A 19780-nucleotide genomic window follows, 5' to 3' on the forward strand; every position below is an offset into this window, starting at 1 on the left:
CCCTCAGATGACAGCTCAGTGGTCTGTAGCTTCTACCCCAGCAGATGCAAACAATTTTCCCATTAAATAGGCTTGTGACAGCTTTGGTACTGTAGAACTTAAAGGTCCCTCCCTACATGTTTGGCTGAAAGAGATTTAAAACAATGCCCTTTAACAGCAGTTACACGCTATTCTCTTCTGTGCTGCTACCCTAGATAACAGGAGCGAAATGGCAACAACTGCCTGGTAGGCACATCCACTTTTTGTGCCCTGTTTCCAATGCCACAGAACTTCCAGGCAGCCAAATTACACCAAAAATCAAATGTGCCCAGGTGGTCCCAAGTTTACTTCGCCTTATCTGAGACAGGTTAGGTATAGGTTTTCAATCCATATACAACTGAAGAATAAGAAGATTCTGAAAAAAAAAAGCCTTCTGGATTTATTTCATTTATTAATCAAACATAGGCATCCACCATGAAAAGCAGAACTCATGGTAGAAGCAGCTTTAAAGAAAAGATTTACGCTTCAACCTCCCTTTACTCCTCTATTAGGCTAAAATTATGCATTAGTCTGTTGAGCCAATTTATGGCATTGGAACAACACTGTACACTAGTTACAGGTTTCCAAAAGATGCAGAATTAGTGACTTCCCAGGCATGTCCTCCTAAGATTGCATTAAAAAAATCCAAATGTTTCTATATAGCAGGGTGATTTAAAGCAGAGTTCAAATCACGACTCTTATCACAATCAAAACATTAGTGTTACAACAAGACCCTGCATTTTAGGGGATGCAGAGGGCAGACAGTAAACCAGACTCGAGCAGAAGCTGCCTATTTGGCTAGCAAGAAATCAGCGGGCCTTTGTGGGAAAACATCCTGCCAGGAGATTTCATCCAGACTAACCAAAGCAAACTGAACCAGCACTTTGCTTAGGGGAATGACTTCAAACACATTTCATACATCCTACTATTTGTCTTTGCTTATTCAATTACACTGCAACTTTTACAGAAAGCAGAATCTTTGCCACTCACACACAGAAATTAACTTGATGTAAAGCAATCTTTCCAACATCCCAGAACTCTTCTGGGTAATGCTGGCACAAATGATCACTACTGAATATGGCCATCTTCTCCCTGTGGACATTATTAGATGGACAGGTCTAGATATACCTATGCTTCTTACGAGCTAAGCAACTGGCAATGGCCTCTGGAAGGCAAAAGATCCAAGTAGCTCCTCAGGGAGAGATTCCCAAGCTAACACAGCACCAGATGATACACTGAGATACTGATTTAATATTTGTTCTTCCTGTCAAACATACAAACTAAAGAAATTATACATTTTTTAAGAGTATTTCACAAAGATACAATGTATAGAATGTAGTACATTCACCTTTACTACAATGCTAAAAACATATCTTGGTTAAGCTGTGCTGTATGCTACATTTCTATTTTCTACTAGCAAAAATATTTTTAAGACACCAACAACTTCAGAAGTATTTATTAAACATAGAGTGCAATGCCACAGAGATATAATCTAATAAAGAATACATTTTGTGTATATGACTGAGACCAAGATTTGGAACTTTTAAACACAAAATGTACATGCTCCAGTAGAGAATTAAGCATCTTTACAGAAGGGTCATGCAAATATCAACAACCAAAAAAGTCTCTTTATCCCCTTTATGCTCTGTTACAGAAGATGTATGTTATTTACTGGTGTACTGGGAAGAGCTGCCCCCCAAAAGGACAAGTGGAATTCTACTGAACTGATGTCATTTCATGCTAGCCAAAAACTCAGGGCTAAAACTTAAGTTGTTGTAATGTATTTCTGGCCATTGCAACTTATAGTCTAAAAACAGGAAATAGATCCACTTTACTTTATTAAAAACAAAAAAGCCCACAATGTTCAGGCTAAATCTTAGTGCCCAAACTCGTTCTTTCTTGAACTATCTTAAGCAGGGACGCTTTACTCATTTGAGGCATCCAGTAAGTGTAAGACCAGTTTACTTTTTGATATGTGCAAACATAAACATTTTATCTACAAAAAAAAAAAAAAAAAGTATTACAAAGGTCAAAACAATCTATATATTCCTTGTACCCAAGCTTCATCTTTAAGGGATTTGCCACTTACTTGGAGTGGCAAGTCTTAATCACATCATTTTAAATAAAAGGAAAGTGCAACTGTTCTATATCATGGCTGGCTGAGTTGTTTTTTGTAAGTCTAGCCAAAAAGGCAAAAAACATTTTAATGCACAGCAAGTAATGGAAGCAAAGCGATTCTAACCACTGAGCCACAAACCATACAGGGAGTCATGAGAAAAGTCACTTGGCACTAACAATAAGTCTTCAAATAGAAAATTATCATGAGCCGTTTTTCTGGTTTTGATTTTTTTTTTCTCCTCCAAACATAGCAGACAAAGTTACTCAGTTCTAAGATGTCACTGCCACTAGAAGTGGATTGATCACTGGGATGACTAATTAAGATTTAATAGGAATGATTTTTGACTTTCGGAAGATCAAACAACTGGTATTCCACAAAAATACCAGTCTGACAAGCAACACTACAGCAGTCAGAACGTCGTCCTTTGAAACAGGAGACACTGGAAGTGGCTGCTGAAGGAAGTTACTACAGTAGTTACTATGGGTTCTAAGATTTCATTCAGATCCTCCCTGCCCTTTACAGACAAAATCAAGAAATTTGCATCATTCATAAAAGGACTAGTCTAATTTCTAGGAGTTCAATTAGAGGGATCATGCTAATCGCAAAAAACAATAAAAACAAAACAAAACAAAACAAAAAAAGTAAAAATACAGAAAGAAAACAAATCCATGACTTCTGTCTTGTAGTTTGTAGATGTGAGGCATGTGAGGCTAATTTCTCCAATAAGCCTTTGCCACTAAAGTGGTCAATGAAATGAGGAAAGGGGGGCAGAAAGAAAGGTATAATCTTACCGAAGTCTCAGCTTTCATCTGGGTCCGCAACTTCTCTCTCATTTCTTTTTCATTGAATTTGGCACTTCTTTTTACATAGACTCCTCCATGCTAACAGAGAAAAAAAGAAAAGAAAAAGAAAAAAAAAAAAAGGATTAAATATTTAAATAGTTTAATGTAGAATACTTGATAAAAGAACAAACAAGATAACAGTGACATTCACCCTAAGGGTGAATGACTCATGCTGCAAATTGCCCACAAGACATTTTCTCCTAGGATGAAATCACTTGAAACTAAATTTATATTTGTACATAAGTTCACAAAATCCGTTTATATAAAGATCAGAGGCACAAAAAGTATTGTAAGACACTTGAATTGTCTTGTTTAAAGGTGTTAAAATAATTGACTGGAAGATGGCATTGAAACTGACCCCAGGGATTTACTCCTGAAAACACAGACAAGGAGCTTAACTTGTAGATCAAGGGAAATCCCACAGCAGAAGTCACACATACAAGTAATTACTGACCAATGTTTTCAATCGTATGTGCCTGCTCTTAAGTAATGACTAATGCAAACACTGGGGTTACATGTATTTTACCTATGCATACAGAATTTACAAAAGGCACTGAAGTAACTATCATGAGCCCTGAAAACATTTTCATTTACTTTACTACAGGACTGAACATTTAATAAAGAAATTAAATACTGAGATAAAAACCGTGTAAGGCAAAGGATTTTATAGAAATAATTTTTACTGAAAGCCATTACAATCAGCTAGGCCATTTCATGGAAAAGACTCATTTTATAACTTGTTCCACACAATTTATCTCAAAAACTTAGTAAAATCTGCCTCATCATACCTTCCTCTTCTATCACTTTGCTTTATCTACGGCCGAGCTACAACAAGTTTAGAACAAACATGGTCTAAAATGAAAAACTGCTACAATGAATTCTGACCAAAAAATAAAAAATAAAAAAGGAAAATAAAAAGCTCCCAAGTAACAGAATTTCATTTTTAAGTGATGTCTTCTTCAGGGATTCTCTAACTCAATCGCTAACTCAGTCATATTCTACATGCCCACCCTGACTGTTGGCTTTGGAATTTATCAGGTAATTTCATGTCTATTTGTGCTTTTATATGCAGTTAACAGAAAGGTGACAATAAGATTAAACTTCTAGGAGCTGAACCTCATTCAAATATCTTATCTCAGGAAAAGATACAGTACGTTACAGATACAGGGCTGTTGTGGTGGATGCATGTGTGTGTGGGGAGCCACCATCTTATCTGAGTGTCATGGAGAGAGCTACAGCTTGAGGGTTAGGAGGAGGCAGCTAGAAGAGAAGGCTACAAAATGTTCTTTCAGCCTTTGCTTTCCATGGTGTGGAGAGATGGCTGTGCAACTGCTCAGGTAGCGATATTTGACATGACTTTCAAGTTGTCCTCCAAAAGCTACAGTGAAAAGGAAAGGAAGTCAACGGTGCATTAAGTCCATATTAAATTTCTGTCTTAGCATTATTATCTGTGCTTCCCTTCAAGGCACAGCTGCAATCCTCCACTGTGTGGTTATGGCTGGCAGGGGACCAAAACTATGCAGAGAACAGAACCACCCAGTCCATTGAGCCTGGCCTTAAGCAGGCTGGAGCATCGTATCAGCCCCAGCACACTAGCATTTTACCAGCCCTGGATAGATAATGCCATGAACAGAAAAAATTTCCATCAACTGTGCAGCAAACGGAGGCACACGCTATCTACAAACTTCATATGCAAGGCTGTTTTTAAGATCTGACAGCATTAAAGGGACGTAGAAGTCTTACGCTGGAAAGTGACACCACAACTGCTCCCAGGACAGGCAAACTCAGTGTGGTATGAGAAACAATGCATCCACTGTACAAGACTTCCACACAATTTGTAAGTCATTGTTCTGTGTGAACCCAGCTAGGTCAAGCTTTGATTCCAGTCATCCCTCATTTATCAAAGTCTTCCCTTATTTATCAAATTACTAACCAGCTGCAGTAAAATGGGAAAGTACTGAACCACCTTTTCCTTTTTTTTTTTTTTTTTAAAAAAAATTGGTGAACATACAGAAATCAAGTTTCTGTTGTTCAGTTTGCTCAGGGACACCCAACACCAAAGACAATTTCAGTGTCCCCACCCCAGACTTCTTTCTTACTCAGGAATACATTTGTACTCCTAATATCAATATGAGTATACAGACACTTAACACAAGGACAGACAAACAACACATTTTAAGATCACCATTCACTACACAACACCCAACTACATATATGTCAGATTTCCTATGGCACTGGGATACAAAGCTAAAGAGGCAAGATGCCACATTAGTTAAATAATCAGCTAAAATTCAGTAACAACCAGAAGTGTACATGAGCTGATGCTGAATAACAGAAAAGACCTACTTCCTATGTTAAAAAGTCAAGCAAACTTTGGGATATCAAAAATATTTATCACTATTATGTCCTAGCCTCAGCAGGTGGTATAAGATGAATAAGAGCTGGCTGCATTTTGGTACAGAAAGATATGGCAAAGCAAATTTCAGATCCACCCAAAAATAATAAAACCAGTTTTATGAAAAGAAATACATCTACCTAATAAATAAAACCCGGAACATAACAGGTTAATCTAAGTGTTTCTTTGCCTTTTTTCTTTTCTATTAGATATTTGCCTCCAAAGAAGAATGTCAGTTATGCAATTGTATACAGCTCAAATTCCCCAATTTGTATTGCATTTCCTTTTCAGTAAGAGATCAAATATATGAATGCTTTTCAAAACACATTTCTGGAAGTACTGTTTTTAAGTTTTTAATTTTTTTTCCGCTGTACTTTAAAAGCCCCTCTCTCAGTCAACAATGGATTATGTTTACAAATATACTTCCTTTGTGCCTGAATTTCGCTCTCCTGGACATCCAGACCACGTTTATTTCCAAACAGGATGTTTACCTGAGGTAGGGAATATGAATTCCGTGAGCATGTCGTAACTACGTGGCTCTGGAAACTTTTAGTGGAGTGTAAGTGACATCACTGACAGAACATCAACAGGAAGGGCAGGAAGTGTTTTATGTTTTTGCACTGTTTGGTGTGATAAAAACAATAAAAATACCTATTAGCTTGCGCTGCAGTCCTGCTGCATCCCGTATCCGTGATTCAAACACATGCACCACCATTGTCAGTAAGCTGCCTTTCATCTGTGTCACTGAATTAATTTTATACAATTTTAACTATTTATCTATATAGTTATATATAGCCCCCACTACATCTTGCAGTAGTTTTATATTTTGATGAACACGAAGCCGAATGGGTTCTCTTTTTTTGATTAAAAGTGGATTACATATGGATTAATTTCCACAGGAACCTTCTTTTCACAGCCAATATATCAATCAGAAAACAGAGCACCGGATATTCCACATAGCAATAGTCATTTTCCAAAATCTTGAAAAAAACGATTTTGGACACCTAGCGATAGCAGATGGAATAGATATCCTGCCTGTATTTTAATTAACTTAGACTTAAATCACCACAAACGTAATGACTACAGGCAAGTACGAACAGCAAAATATTTCCACGCAACGGACTGGTCTCTTTCTCTTCAGTGGAAGAAAAATGAAGAGAACCAAAGTCATTGGTGGGGACAATTATTAGACAACTGAGAAGTCCATTTTCTCCCAGTGGATACCCTCATTGAGGTATGACCGGGTATGATATTTTGTACTTATTCAGGGAACTGGGAGAGCAATCCCTATACAAATAAAAGTAAATCACACATGGTTTTCTTCTTTTCTCTGCTGCCTATTCTTTTCTAAACACTGCAATTTTAGAAGAAAGGATGTCAACCACACATGCTCCAGCCTAGCTTTACAGCCTACTCACTGCCTATGGCACTCATGCAAAGGACAATAAAAATTTCCAAGTGTCAGGTTGAAAATAGCATTGAACCTGGATCTGCCAGTACCTAGGGGAACCTCTAACCAGTAACACACTGAACGGAAAGTGGGAATCTCAACCATTACCTGTGCTCTAAAGTAAAAGTGAGACGGTCCACTCCCCCTAGAGATGGGCATTTTAGGTGGCATGATCCAATACTCTGAATTCAGTGTAGGCACATACACCAAAGCTAGAATGGAACATCTGATTGCTGGGAAAGGCCACTGTTTGAGGCACATCCTAGTCTTCAGTATCCTCTGTGAGGCAGTTCATGGATCTGTACATCCCTGTCAACCACCACTCACTAAACCCAATCCAACTTGCAGTAGCTTACTGGAGGCAAAGTCTCAGAGTCATCCAACTCAGCTGTGGTCTAGTACCAGAGAAGAGCTGTCCTACCTCATTCCCTTTCCTCACCACTGCCTGTATGCTCGACCCTTTTTCCTATTTTTGCTGATCTAAAAATCAATTGATCTGATTTGACTTATGGATTCAAGAGTACAAGAGCTAAGACGTAGATAGGAACACGCAGCCAAGAGCAATGAAGAGAGTAAAGCCTCCAGTTTGCACATAAGCCCACAACCAGACTGGGTCTAGTCAATCACACAATGACAAGGACGGGCAGTTGCTTCTCACTGTGCCATTCTTGCCACATGTGTTCTACTTTGGATCCAGGCATAAAAAGCCAAGCACCATCAACAATACATTCCACACTAACAAGAAGAGGTAAGTTGCCTGTTTTTCAAATTTTTCTTTACTAGTATACACTTGAAATCACACTCTGTATAGTATTTTTCTCAATATACCCCAGACTCTTAGAACAAGCCTAAGAGTCAACTCAAACCACCTAATTCTAGCAAAAGTATTTTTCTAAGGTTTCTCCCTTTTTTTCTGAAGAGGGAGGAAAATGGATTAATGTTAAGAAGATACGTAAAGATCAAAGATGGAAGCCAAAGGGGAAGCCAAAGAAAGAAGGAAGCCAAAGCACACAAAGTGCTTCTGTAACAGGCACTTTGGAGCAGTTATCCAAAACTTAATGCATTTCTGTTCTAACAATTAAGCACCTACCTAAACTACATTTTGTTTCATTTGTATATAGAAACAGTCCTGCTTTCAGAAAAAGCAAAGAATAGACATGACAAATTCAGAGAGGAGTTTAGAGAGGTAAATGTCATTTACATTGTTCTCCATCATTTTAGATTAAAGATCACGATCACTCAGTATGTCGTCTGTACAATCAACATGGCCCATTGTTTCTTCCGTAATTGTATGACTTTGAGTCACATCAGGTTGAGCTCTCAAACTAAAAGGAACAAGAGGAGCATAATGTAGGAAGAGGAGAAAGTAAGAAGTTGTAATAGGAATATGGTTATAGGAATATAGGAATAGGAATATGGTTAGACTCATTTAGGTTTATGGAGTTCTGGCTTAACTGAAGTCAGAGGCAAAACCATTAGGAGGCTGGGATCTGCCTCTCCTCCATGCTATCCTAAATCCTTTTTTAAAAATTGTTTTAATAAATAAATAAATAAAGAAATATGCACACTAAAAATGTGAATTTACTCCCAGTTCGAAGCATGACCAAAAAAAAATATAATAGAAAAAAGTCCATGTTCACTTACTGCCAAGTGGGCATTTGGACTGTAAAAAGAACAAAGTATTAGAATATTTTGAAACAGCTACTAACAGATTGTACAGCTTTAATTCTGGTAATAAACACTGGCCATAAAAAGCTTTAATTTAAATTAATAAACTGATTTTTTAATAACAGTATATCAACTATGAGACACATCTAAGTACATTGAATGAAACAAGATATCTTCATGTTCAAACAACTGTCAGCTCAGAGCTCCATCTTCCCATTACATAAGATACATAGAAGGCAAGTACATTATATATATATTTGACCCACAAAGAGTAAGGAAAAAGTGAATGGGCTTACCTGTGAAAAATACCACCCGTACAATGGAAGCCATTTTAATCCATCTTTCAAAACGTACCGGACATGCCCAAGAGCATTCTGCCTGATTGCCAACATGTCCGCAATAATCCAATCAACTGCAGAGACAAAAGTCCAGAATGCTTAGTTAAACCAGTTCTCAACTGACATTGATAAAACAAAGAGCACATTTGCACATTTTATATATTGAAACATCGTTAAAGGTTTCTGAACAAGAAGTTCTAATTAAGAACTCATTAGGGCAAGGCTAGAAAGGGACACAGCAAACAGATGAGCAGATCTTTAGAAGCATTAAGAAAGAAAAAAAAACACAAACCTGTACACTGATGATTTGATAAATATATTACATTTTCTTTATTTTTTGGCAAATCCCCATAGATTATTACCTAAAAAAAAAAAAAAGAAGTGTTAGTTTATTATTTATATTCACCGTATTAGTCAGTGACAAGACCCAGTGAGGTAATTACCTGTTTTCCAAGAAAACTGCCAGCAAGTTAGTACCATTAACCCCATTAATTTATCAGAACCCATCATGCAATCAACACGGAAGTTAATGCTAATTAATTAGGGCACAAGAAGTCTTTTCTGTTCTTATTCTTCAGCCCTACAATGGGATCCATGGAAGCCAACCCATAATCATAAGATCCCTACTCTAATGCAACTAAAAGTAAAAGGAACCACGAGACAGACAAAAATATCATTAACTTTATAAATCACATCAGTAACATATAGGATATGCTTCAGCCAGGCACTCGTTATTAGATCAGTTCAATTTAAGGCTGGATGTTTTCCTAGATTAGATCAAGAAAAAAATCTCAACAATTTGCCACAATTTTAACCACTAAGAATGAACAAAAATATCACGAGACTGGGGGTTCAGGGACATCTCTAAGTTGGTTTTCAGCTTTTGTTACATTATGTTCTTCTCCATTACTTTAAAGATCCCTTTTTAACCCTGCAATTTTCCTCCCTCAAAAGTTACTACCTAGGAGTGAAATAACTTTCTGAGAGCATGGTTAAGAGCACAATGCAGAAGTAACCCAAACAGCTTTGAAAATGGATTAATTCAACTAAATTTATTTCAGATATAAAATGAGAAGCTGAATTAAACCATTTCAATTCTCAACTGAAGAATCTGTACAGCAATTTATTATAAATACTTCCATTAGCTAATTAAGCTTAGTTTTCCAATCAGTATTTTCCAGCTAGCATTACCCCTTGACCCTCCCAATACTAATGGGCCGTATTCCTCGTTTGTAGAAATTAGCTGTATTGAAGACATCTTCTAAGTGATGGGATTCACCAAAACAAAAGCGCTACGTGGGAGGTTTACCCACTTATTATCACTATGTCCCCAGTCAGGACTATCTAGGTATTTTATCAGGAAGATATAACTAACACTCAGATCTTGATTAAAATCATTTAGTGTGCTGAGTCTCAAATTGATCCTTAGAGCACATTTACAAGCAGCTCTGGAAAATGTGCCAGTTGACCAGGTATACCAAGGGTAACTTTCTGTATGGTAACACTAGGCAAACACCCCACAAAAAGCTGCATGTTTACATTCATGCTGTTGCTTCTTTGCAACTGCACTGATAATCAGACATGCTTTCAAGGCAAGAAACCCTACATTGGCAATTTGAGATATTCAGTAAATATGTGCACAAGAGATCATGCAGCATACAGTAGGGAGAACATAAGAGGATATTACTTATTTGGATTCTTTTCCAGAAAATGCATGTACAATACATTTAACTATTATTTGTAACAAGCCAGTTGACAAGTATATTCTGAACAGTTTCCAAGAAATTCAAACAAGATTTTGAAAAGCTGTATGAGTAATTTTCTCATTAAAGTTCAAGGAGAATTTATAACCTTCCTGCTGACAGTCTCACTACCACATGCTATTTAGTACAAGGTAGCATCAAAGGATCTGATCGTACAGTTCAGGTACAAAGATTTCATTGAAATGAAAAATTATCATCCTATTCTCACTTATAGAGTAAAAGCTTCATTTTGAAGTGTATACTACTAGTGGTGTTATGCACTAGGTCCACAAATACAGTATTTTTAATTTCAGTTGAGACTCCACTGTGGAGTTCCTGGCAAAGGCTGCTTTAGAGGAAGTGAAGAGGCCCAATACAACAGACCACTACAGCAGAAGGTCCTGATTGATATCCATGCTTTCATAAAAGGTAAGAAAATATGAACAAGAGGAAAACAAAATCTGCCCTTGACCCTGGAAGAGCTGGCCCACACAAGAAAATAAATACGGTCTGAAATACTTAATTTATTATTTTAACTTCTAAAAATTTCTGCTTTCTCTTGTGTACAAAGTCAAAATCTCAGTGTGATCAGAACCACAATTCAAAGCACTCACTTGTGACTATTACATCAGTAAAAACAAATATAATAGATATTCCCTTAAAAAAACACATACGATTGTGTCTGCCAAATGTAACAGTTAATCTGTATTACTTTTTATTTCAATAGGATTGGATGTGGTTCACTTTTTAATCCCAGAGGAACACCCTCTCATTGTTACTGTAAGTAGAGCTCTGCGTACGACATACAGTCTTACCGTAACAGCCAGCCAAAACATGTTTATGTGTAACAGACCAAAATTTTTTAATTGTGATAAAACACACAGCCATGCAGTTGTACAGAACTGAAAGGATCTACCTGCTCCTATTTATAATTAGTTCTCATTAAACACAAGAAGGATATTTTATTTCAAAGTGAAGGAAAGAGTAAAAAAAAAAGAAAAAAAAACAACATTATTTTGCTTGCTTGAATGGCTCAGTCTAAGAGGAGGCCACAGCTTTAACCACAGCATCGTTCAGTTCAGCAGTCTCAACAAAAAGCTCATACAGTTCACTAAAAGCCAGTGAGCAGCTATTCACATATTCAACATTCATGGCCAGGAACTGCGGGCTAGAAATTATACGATATAGCTATTATTACAACCAGAGAAGAGTGGCAACTTTGAGCCTTCATTGACTAGAGGTTTCTTCGGCTATCACAGGGTACCCCTACTCTGTAGACAGCCATGCAACTTTCCTTCTGAAGCATTTTTGTTATAGCCTTGTGCTTCTGCAAACTTTCATTGACCATACATAACAGAGGGTTAAGAGTTAGAGCCTTGAATCCTGCAGAAATGTTGCCTTTTTCCCCTCTGGAATTCGTTCGCTGGTGGGTAAGCAGGGGAAGCATCCCCTCAGGGCATGACTTCAATTTCTGGCAATCTGAAGCTTTTAGGTGAACCAGAGCACCCAACCTACATTATAGCTGCAGAAGGAAATGACACAATATGCTTAATGGTCTCCAGAAAATCTTTGACTCCCTGCTGCTGTTTGTAGTTGTAACTCCACAGAACTCCCTGCTGCCAAGGGCTGTGCAGGAGCAACCAACTCCTTTTCAGGCTGCTGGTGCATAAGATATCCAAGACCACAGTACAGGCAAGCACCCGAGTAATATGCCACAGCACATATACATATATATTCTACCTACCAATAGGTTTGAAAGACTGAGAGGAAAAATGTTCTCTGTCACAATGAAGCAAATGAGGAACCTATTCATTTGAATAGGTGTTCTTTTGTTTTCTTAAAAAAAAAAAAAAAAAAAAAAGCACAATAAAGAGCAAAACAGCAAGCCAAATTAAACAGAGATTTGAGGGAAAATAGTTAACATGCAGATTTATAGTCTACCATTGCAAACATAACTTGGGAATAGAGCATTACAACGTGTGGGTTTAGTCATGTTTTGGATGCTTCACAGCCCAGTTTGCAATAGCAGGTAGTACCACTGCTGCTTATATGGGTCTTTCACATCTGTTTATGTAGCAGTGCCATCAAACCCAATTCACAGAATGTTAGGAGTTGGAAGGGACCTTGAAAGATCATCTAGACCAAGTCAGTTGGTCTCAGATAAGGGAAGGAGAATGCTAATGAATTCCCTTCTGTGGAAGGTCTGGGACCCAGCTGTTCACATGTTGAGCAGGCACAAGACACACCTCAGAGGCATCAAGGGCAACGCTCTGATGCACAAGCAGGAGGTAATCACAAGTTCTCCTGAAGGGGGAATTTGCTAATTCAATGTTAGGCTGAGCCAGGTATGCAAATGGGGGCTCCTGGGTGATCTGGTGACACCAGCTTCTGTACACAGTGCAATATATTCAGCCAGGGCTGTGCAAGTGCAGTAGCTTGCATAGCTATGCAAAACAGTCCTGCATGGCAGCCACACCTGAATACACTGTAATTTGACAAGCTGCACAGCAACAAGGTGGAATTAGGTTTTGATATCTTGATTAGGAAATCTGCACATACCAAAGAAAATGAAATAGTTCGTTTAGTCACATTCCAGCTGTATTGTCTCAGTGAAAAGGGCCATGACAAACTAACTCAAGAGAGAAAAGTAATCACACTATCCGAAGACCTGCATGCAGGTCAACTGGTGACCATATCAAACTCCTGGCAAAGAGATAACCTCAGTGTGGTAATTGGATGTGGGTGATCATGCAAACAGTTCTCACACCTCTGCTTCACTGGCAGTAAGGCAACACAGATGGTTATTGGTGGTAAAAACTTGGGCTATCTCATTTGATGTCCTATTGCATTGGCACACTCATTCGTGGCTCCTGACTTCTCAACCCTCCCTCTCCTTTTCCCTCTTCATGGAAACCAGGTGTGAATTGCAGAACAATGCTCCCCTCTTTGCTATTACTTCAGCAACAGAACTGACTTGCGCTGGGGCACAAGGCAGAGAAAAAGGTGTATTCTGATCAGGGAAAGGTTCAGCTTCCAGCACACAGCCAACAGCAACTGGAAGGAAGGATAAAAACAGAAACATGGTAATAGCAGAACTTCCCTTCCCTCTCCTGGAGGAAGACAAGAGAAACAGAACATTTCAGAAATTCAACAATCGTTTAAAACAACTATACAAACTTCATGTATTCAGCTGTGCTCCCCTCAAAACATGCAGTTCTCTCCATTTTGCCATTTCTTCCTGACTACTTTAGTAACTTGGACTGCCTGCTCTTTGGAAAAAGAGCTTCTGTGTTAGCTGGGCACTACTACAACTGGAGTGCTTATTAGAATAATTGGTATCCTAGGATACTCTTCTCATCTTTTTGTCAAAAAATCTGGAAATAGTTTTGTGGTAAAAGGGTGGAGCTTGCATCAACAAACCTCCAAAAGCAACTACCAGATATGGCTTCTGAAGTCAGTGCGTAACCCTGGGCAAGCTGCCTTCTGCAGCATTGCTGCTCTGTTAAGATCTACTGCAACAGTACTTAAATTCTAGTGTTACAGGTATCTGGTGGGATGTTGTTTAAATTCTCCATTCTTCTAAAAACCTGCCCGATGACACATGCAGCCCTTTGAGCTTTCCATCATCTATCAGCTGTGCTGGCTATCGGGGGAGGTACCATTAGACTGGTGGCTAGCAAATGGGACACCCATCTACAAGAAGGGACAGAAGGAGGACTCGGGGAACTGCAGGCCTGTCAGACTGACTTCGGTGTTGGGGAAGCTCATGGAGGGGATTATCCTGAGTGCCATCATGCAGCACTTACAGGACAACCAGGAGATCAGGTCCAGTCAGCATGGGTTTATCAAAGGCACGTCCTGCTTGATGAACCCAGTCTCCTTCCAGGACAAGGTGACGCACGCAGTTGTTGGGGAAGAGCTGTGGATGTGGTCCACATTGACTTCAGTTTGGCTTTTGACAGTTTCCCACAGCATTCTCCTGGAGATGCTGTCTGCTCAAGGCCTGGATGGGTGTAAGCTTTGCTAGATTAAAAACTGTCTGGGTGGCCAGGCCCAAAGAATTGCAGTGTATGGAGTTAAATCCAGTTGAAGGCCGGTCACCAGTGATGTCCCCCAGGGCTCAGTACTGGGGCCACTTCAATATCTTCACCAGTGATCTGGATGAAAGTATTAAGTGTACCCTCAGTAGGCTTTCAGATGACACCAAGTTAGGCGTGAGTGTTGGTCTGCTTGAGGGTAGGAGGGCTCTGCAGAGGGATCTGCATTGGCCAGACCAACAGGCTGAGGCCAAGTGTGTGAAGCTCAACTAGGCCAAGTGCTGGGTCCTGCTCTTGGGGCACAGCAGCCCCATGCAGCGCTACAGGCTGGGGGGAGTGGCTGGAAAGCTGCCTGGCAGAGAAGGACCTGGGAGTATTGATTGATAGTCGGCTGAATATGAGCCAGCAGTGTGCTCAGGTGGCCAAGAAGGCCAACAGCATCCTGGCTTGTATCAGAATTACTGAGGCCAGCAGGACTAGGTGAAGTGACTTGGCTCTGGTGAGGCCACACTTCGAGTACTGTGTTCAGTTTTGGGCCCCCACTACAAGATGGACATAGAGTCCCTGGAACATGTCCAGAGAAGGGCAACAAAGCTGGTGAAGGGTCTAGGAAACAAGTCTTACAAGGAGCAGCTGAGGGAGCTGGGGTTATTTAGCCTGGAGAAAAGGAGGCCAGGGAACACTTAATCACACCCTACAATTACCTTAAAGAAGATTGTAGCAAGGTGGGGATCAGTCTCTTTTCCCAAGCATCAAAGTGATACGACAAGAAGAAATGGCCTTAAGTTGCACCAGGGGAGGTTTAGGTTGGATAGTAGGAAACATTTCTTCACTGAAAGGGTTGTGAAGTATTGGAACAGGCTGCTGAGGGAAGTGGTTGAGTCATCATCCCTGGAGGTCTTTGTGTAGATGTAGAGCTTAGTGACATGGTTCAGTGGTGGACTTGGCAGTGCTAGGATAAAGGTTGGGCTAGATGATCTCTGAGATGATCTTTTCCAAACAAAATGATTCTGTGATTCTAAACAAAATATCCCAGATCATAGGATCTATTTACCCTGTTTGACAAGAAGCACGCTCAAGGCAGGACATAAATGGGGGCCTTGTACTTGGTCAAATTTCTCAGGTATTCAGATGCCCTACTATAAGCACATCAAAATGTTAGCTTTCCTTCACAGAAGATAGGGAAGCACTTTTATTCTCATTTAACAAATATGGGTCTCACTTGCCTATACCATAAAGATACAAATCTTCCCCCAAACCCTGAACAGGAGGGTTCCACCATTTTACAGACTCAGAACTTTGCACTGTCCTTAGTATTTTTCACAAGCAACATCTAAGCTCAAGGGAATGCATGAAGATGAAAGGCTGAATGGGAAAGAAGAAAAATTGCACAATTTTGTTGTCAGCTGCTTTATCTCTAGCACTGCAAAACGTTTACCTTTAAATATATTTCTTCCTAAAAACACCTTTAGATCACAGACAATTTGTAGGTAATGGTCATATTATCATTATACATCATAACCTCTTTTAGCCAAAGAGACTACCTACTCAAAACATAACCGATCAAGTCTGAAGTCAGCTGCTCAGGCTCAGCACCAAACCATAAAATCCCAATGCAATCCATTTTATTGGAGCAGATAGCTCACTCAAGTATTCTGCAGCTATTTATTTTACTGGGGTTCTGTGAAGAAAACCACTGCCAAGAGGCTGAGCAATGGGACATACTGAGATTTCTATATGAAATTCATAGATTGTTCTTTAAATCATTCTTTTGATCGCACCAGAAATCCCAGAACTCCAAAACCACAGCACGATATGAAGTTACTGGCATTTTATTCCCTTTTTGCAATAAGACTATATTAGCAACATTATTATGTATGACTAAATCATACCATCTGACGTTAAGGATGAAGCCTGTACATTTTTGCTTTCATTCTACGTTTTGGTCTGATGGTCTAAATTGATGAACTGTTATAAAGACAAGCAGTTACACTTCATTCAATGGCACAGCACCAGCTACATGGACAGAAGCATAGTTCTGATACTGAATATAAAGGCTTTAAAGTTTCCCGGTTGAATTAAAGAGATTATTAGAATTCACTCATTAATTAATGAAAATCGCCTTCCCAAACAATCATAATCAATGTAACCTGAATGGAAATGCAGCTACCTAGTGTGCTAATTAAAAGATACATTCATGTTTTCAATAAAATAATATCTGTATCAGTAAAAATAAGACTTCAGAGTCTTATTCTGTATGCATTTGACTATTTTTTTTGTATTTTAGCATGAAAAAGACTTTTAAATATTTAGGCTATAAAAATTTGTTGCCTACTTTTTCTGGTTATACAATGAATTAAGTAATTTTAGCTGCAGGAGGTTGGTCTGAAGAAAAATCTTGGTAGTTTCACTGCCATCATTGTACCAAAGGAAATCAAGTAACAGCAATAACAACTACCACACTTATTTAACACAAAAGTCCCACAGTCCTGTAAGAGGGACTTGGCAATAGATGGGCAATACCATTTATTTAACTGGAGTAGTTTTGTTTGCAATTCTTATCTGCTTGGATCTTTCACAGATGCTGTACAGAGGACTGAGTCATTACAGGCTTACTCCTACAGAAGTATTACCTGACTTTATTTATAATCCTCCTCAAAGCCTCATATAGTGATTTACAACACAACATGACCTTTATTCACACCAGTCTAACATCACTTAGAGATTGATGTGTATAGTTCTGGAACTCCTCTTTCCAAGGGCGACTGATTCAGTTGGTATTTGTAAAAGGGGCGCGGTGGTAGCACAAAGTTCTGGGAAACATGCACAATAACTGCGATATCCAACCTGAACAAAAGAGTAATTTCAGAGAGAGTAAGTTGTCAAAATAGTATATTGGGCAAGCTCTGCTTATTTGTATTTATTTAAGCAATGGTACCAGACTGGATTCAACCATAACCCAGACAAAGGAGCTCTTGGCTTCTAGGAGAGCTCAGTGCTGCAGAAAAGGATTCACAAGACCTGCACTACCAAGTCTGCCAGCTTTGAATTGCCCGGATGTAGCCCACTGAAAGCACCGAAAGCAGATGCAGATCTTAAATCCCATCGTGCCCTAACACACTGCTCAGTGCTTTTAGAAGGTTCATCTAAGGACGGCGGATTCTCTCTTCTGAAAAAACACTGCTAAATCAGCTTTTCAAAGTGGTGAGGCTGTGTGTATGTAGAAGGAGCTGAACTGATGGAACACATAAGTACACTTTGTGCTTTCACTCATTACGTTAAAGAGAAATATCACCATTCTTTCCTTTTTTTTTTTTTTTTTTTTTTTCCAAATAGAAAGTAAGAGACAAAACTGTTTTTGAGGTCCCCAGTTCTGCCAGCGTATTTGAAAGTACTCTGTAGACACAGGAGCTTTGCTTCTGCATTCTGATCAGGCTTATATATGGTTTGGGAACTTCACTTTAAAACATGCACAATTATTTCACTCATATCTGGACTCCTTAGCTATCTGAGGAACCATTAAAAAGGCATCCATAAAACTTAATTGTTTCAGCACTGGTGACAGATTTTGGCATCTACTTTCTGAATAAAACCTACTTCCAATGCCAAAATCATTTACTGGATCTTTCTGCAATTGGCCTGCTTTTGATCACAATGCAATTCTGTGAAACAGATCATGGAGTGACACACAATTACAGTCAGTCAGTGACCATTTGGGAAAGTCAAAGTCAGAGCATCTAAATGACTCTTACCATAAACAGCCAATAATTACATTTTTTTTTAAAGACAACAAAAAATACAAGTACTGCACTTATTTCAAATACATAAGCATATGTGAAAGGAGATTATTTATAAGCTGAGATTTCTACAGAAGGGTTTTTCTGAACATCTGGCATCTTGGTAATACGTAAAACCAGGAGGGCATGGAAGTATTCTACCTGTTTCATTAGGAGAGCAACTCTCTCCCTCATAATCCTTTGGCAACTCTGGAGATTTTTTCCACACAATTTTCTTATTTTCTTAAAAGAATGGAAAAAGTGACCCACATCAATTTAGCCGTTATTTAGTTTGCTACTCTTCTGTAGTGGGAAGTACATAACACCTTCTCCCCCTCTCCCCACCAAAAACAAAACAAACAAGCAAACAAAACAAAACAAAACCAACCAACCAAACAAACAACAACAACAAAAAAACACAAACAAACAAAAACCCTAGCAATTACGATGCCTTGGTACATTAAGCATGTCCTGAAAATGTAACCTTTTGCGCATCTCTCACCAGCCAGAAGCAGGAAACCTTGTGGCAGCAATACAATTTGCAGTGTTCCTCCAGCTACAGCTCTTTATAATAGGATCTTTGCTTCTAAATGTGAAGGACTCCCAGAAAGAGTTGATTACATTTTTATCTGTAAAACTCACGCAAGTGTTTATATCTAGTACAGGTTAAACTGGTGTGGAGTTATCAGTGAGTCAAGATGCGTGAGAAAGTAAGATGAAAAAAACTCCATGTTCGCTGCTTGTGATAGTGGAATAAGATTTCCAAAAGCTCTTCCACATATCACTTCAGTAAGTACTTATCATTTCAGCATTACAGACTTTCAAGAAAAGGCAAAGACAAGGCAGAAGACAACATGAGAGAAGGTGTCTGAACTAGCTGCAACATATCTGGCTCCAGATCTGAACACAGTAAACTTGGATAAGCCTCAAAAAGTAACCACAGTTACCATCCCTCCAACACCTCTGCATACCACCACAGCATGCGAACGGGCTCATTCACCTGTAGCTTGCTTGGGACAGTGCACCATGTTTGCTTACACAAGAGAAAACGCATGCCCTCAGATTCCCAAGCAGCTTTAGAAAGCATACAAAGCAAGTCTTCAAGACATTCTGCAAGTTCAAGAGGAAAAAATATTGCAACTACCACAATACAGTTACAAATCATACTGTTTTTCTTCATGTTTAGATATGTGCTCAAATATAGAATTTCAATCAAATCACAGGTAGCTAGTTTCATATCTAAAAAAATAAAGGAAAAAAAATCAAACTAGCATGAAATACATGATTTCCTAGTCCCACACCGAGAATCTGTAACAGGGAAGATGACAAGTAGTAAGTGACAGAGATGAAATGAAGAAAATAATTTCCCTGTTTTTCATCCCAAATCTCTTCAGA

General features: G+C 38.9%; 1 protein-coding gene across 1 annotated transcript in view; it reads right to left on the minus strand.

Annotated features, from left to right (window-relative positions):
• The window catches only part of AGPAT5 (1-acylglycerol-3-phosphate O-acyltransferase 5), a 60910-nt gene that overhangs the window by 33535 nt on the left and 7595 nt on the right, over positions 1 to 19780 (minus strand). The window contains exons 2-4 of the mRNA XM_068678415.1: positions 9123 to 9192; positions 8789 to 8904; positions 2929 to 3018 (exon numbers count right to left, since the gene is read on the minus strand). Of these exons, the coding sequence (XP_068534516.1) occupies positions 2929 to 3018; positions 8789 to 8904; positions 9123 to 9192 (276 nt within the window). The remainder of the gene's footprint in view (positions 1 to 2928; positions 3019 to 8788; positions 8905 to 9122; positions 9193 to 19780) is intronic.

This window comes from Anas acuta, chromosome 3, assembly GCF_963932015.1.
Source record: "Anas acuta chromosome 3, bAnaAcu1.1, whole genome shotgun sequence".
NCBI classification, from domain to species: Eukaryota; Metazoa; Chordata; class Aves; order Anseriformes; family Anatidae; genus Anas; species Anas acuta.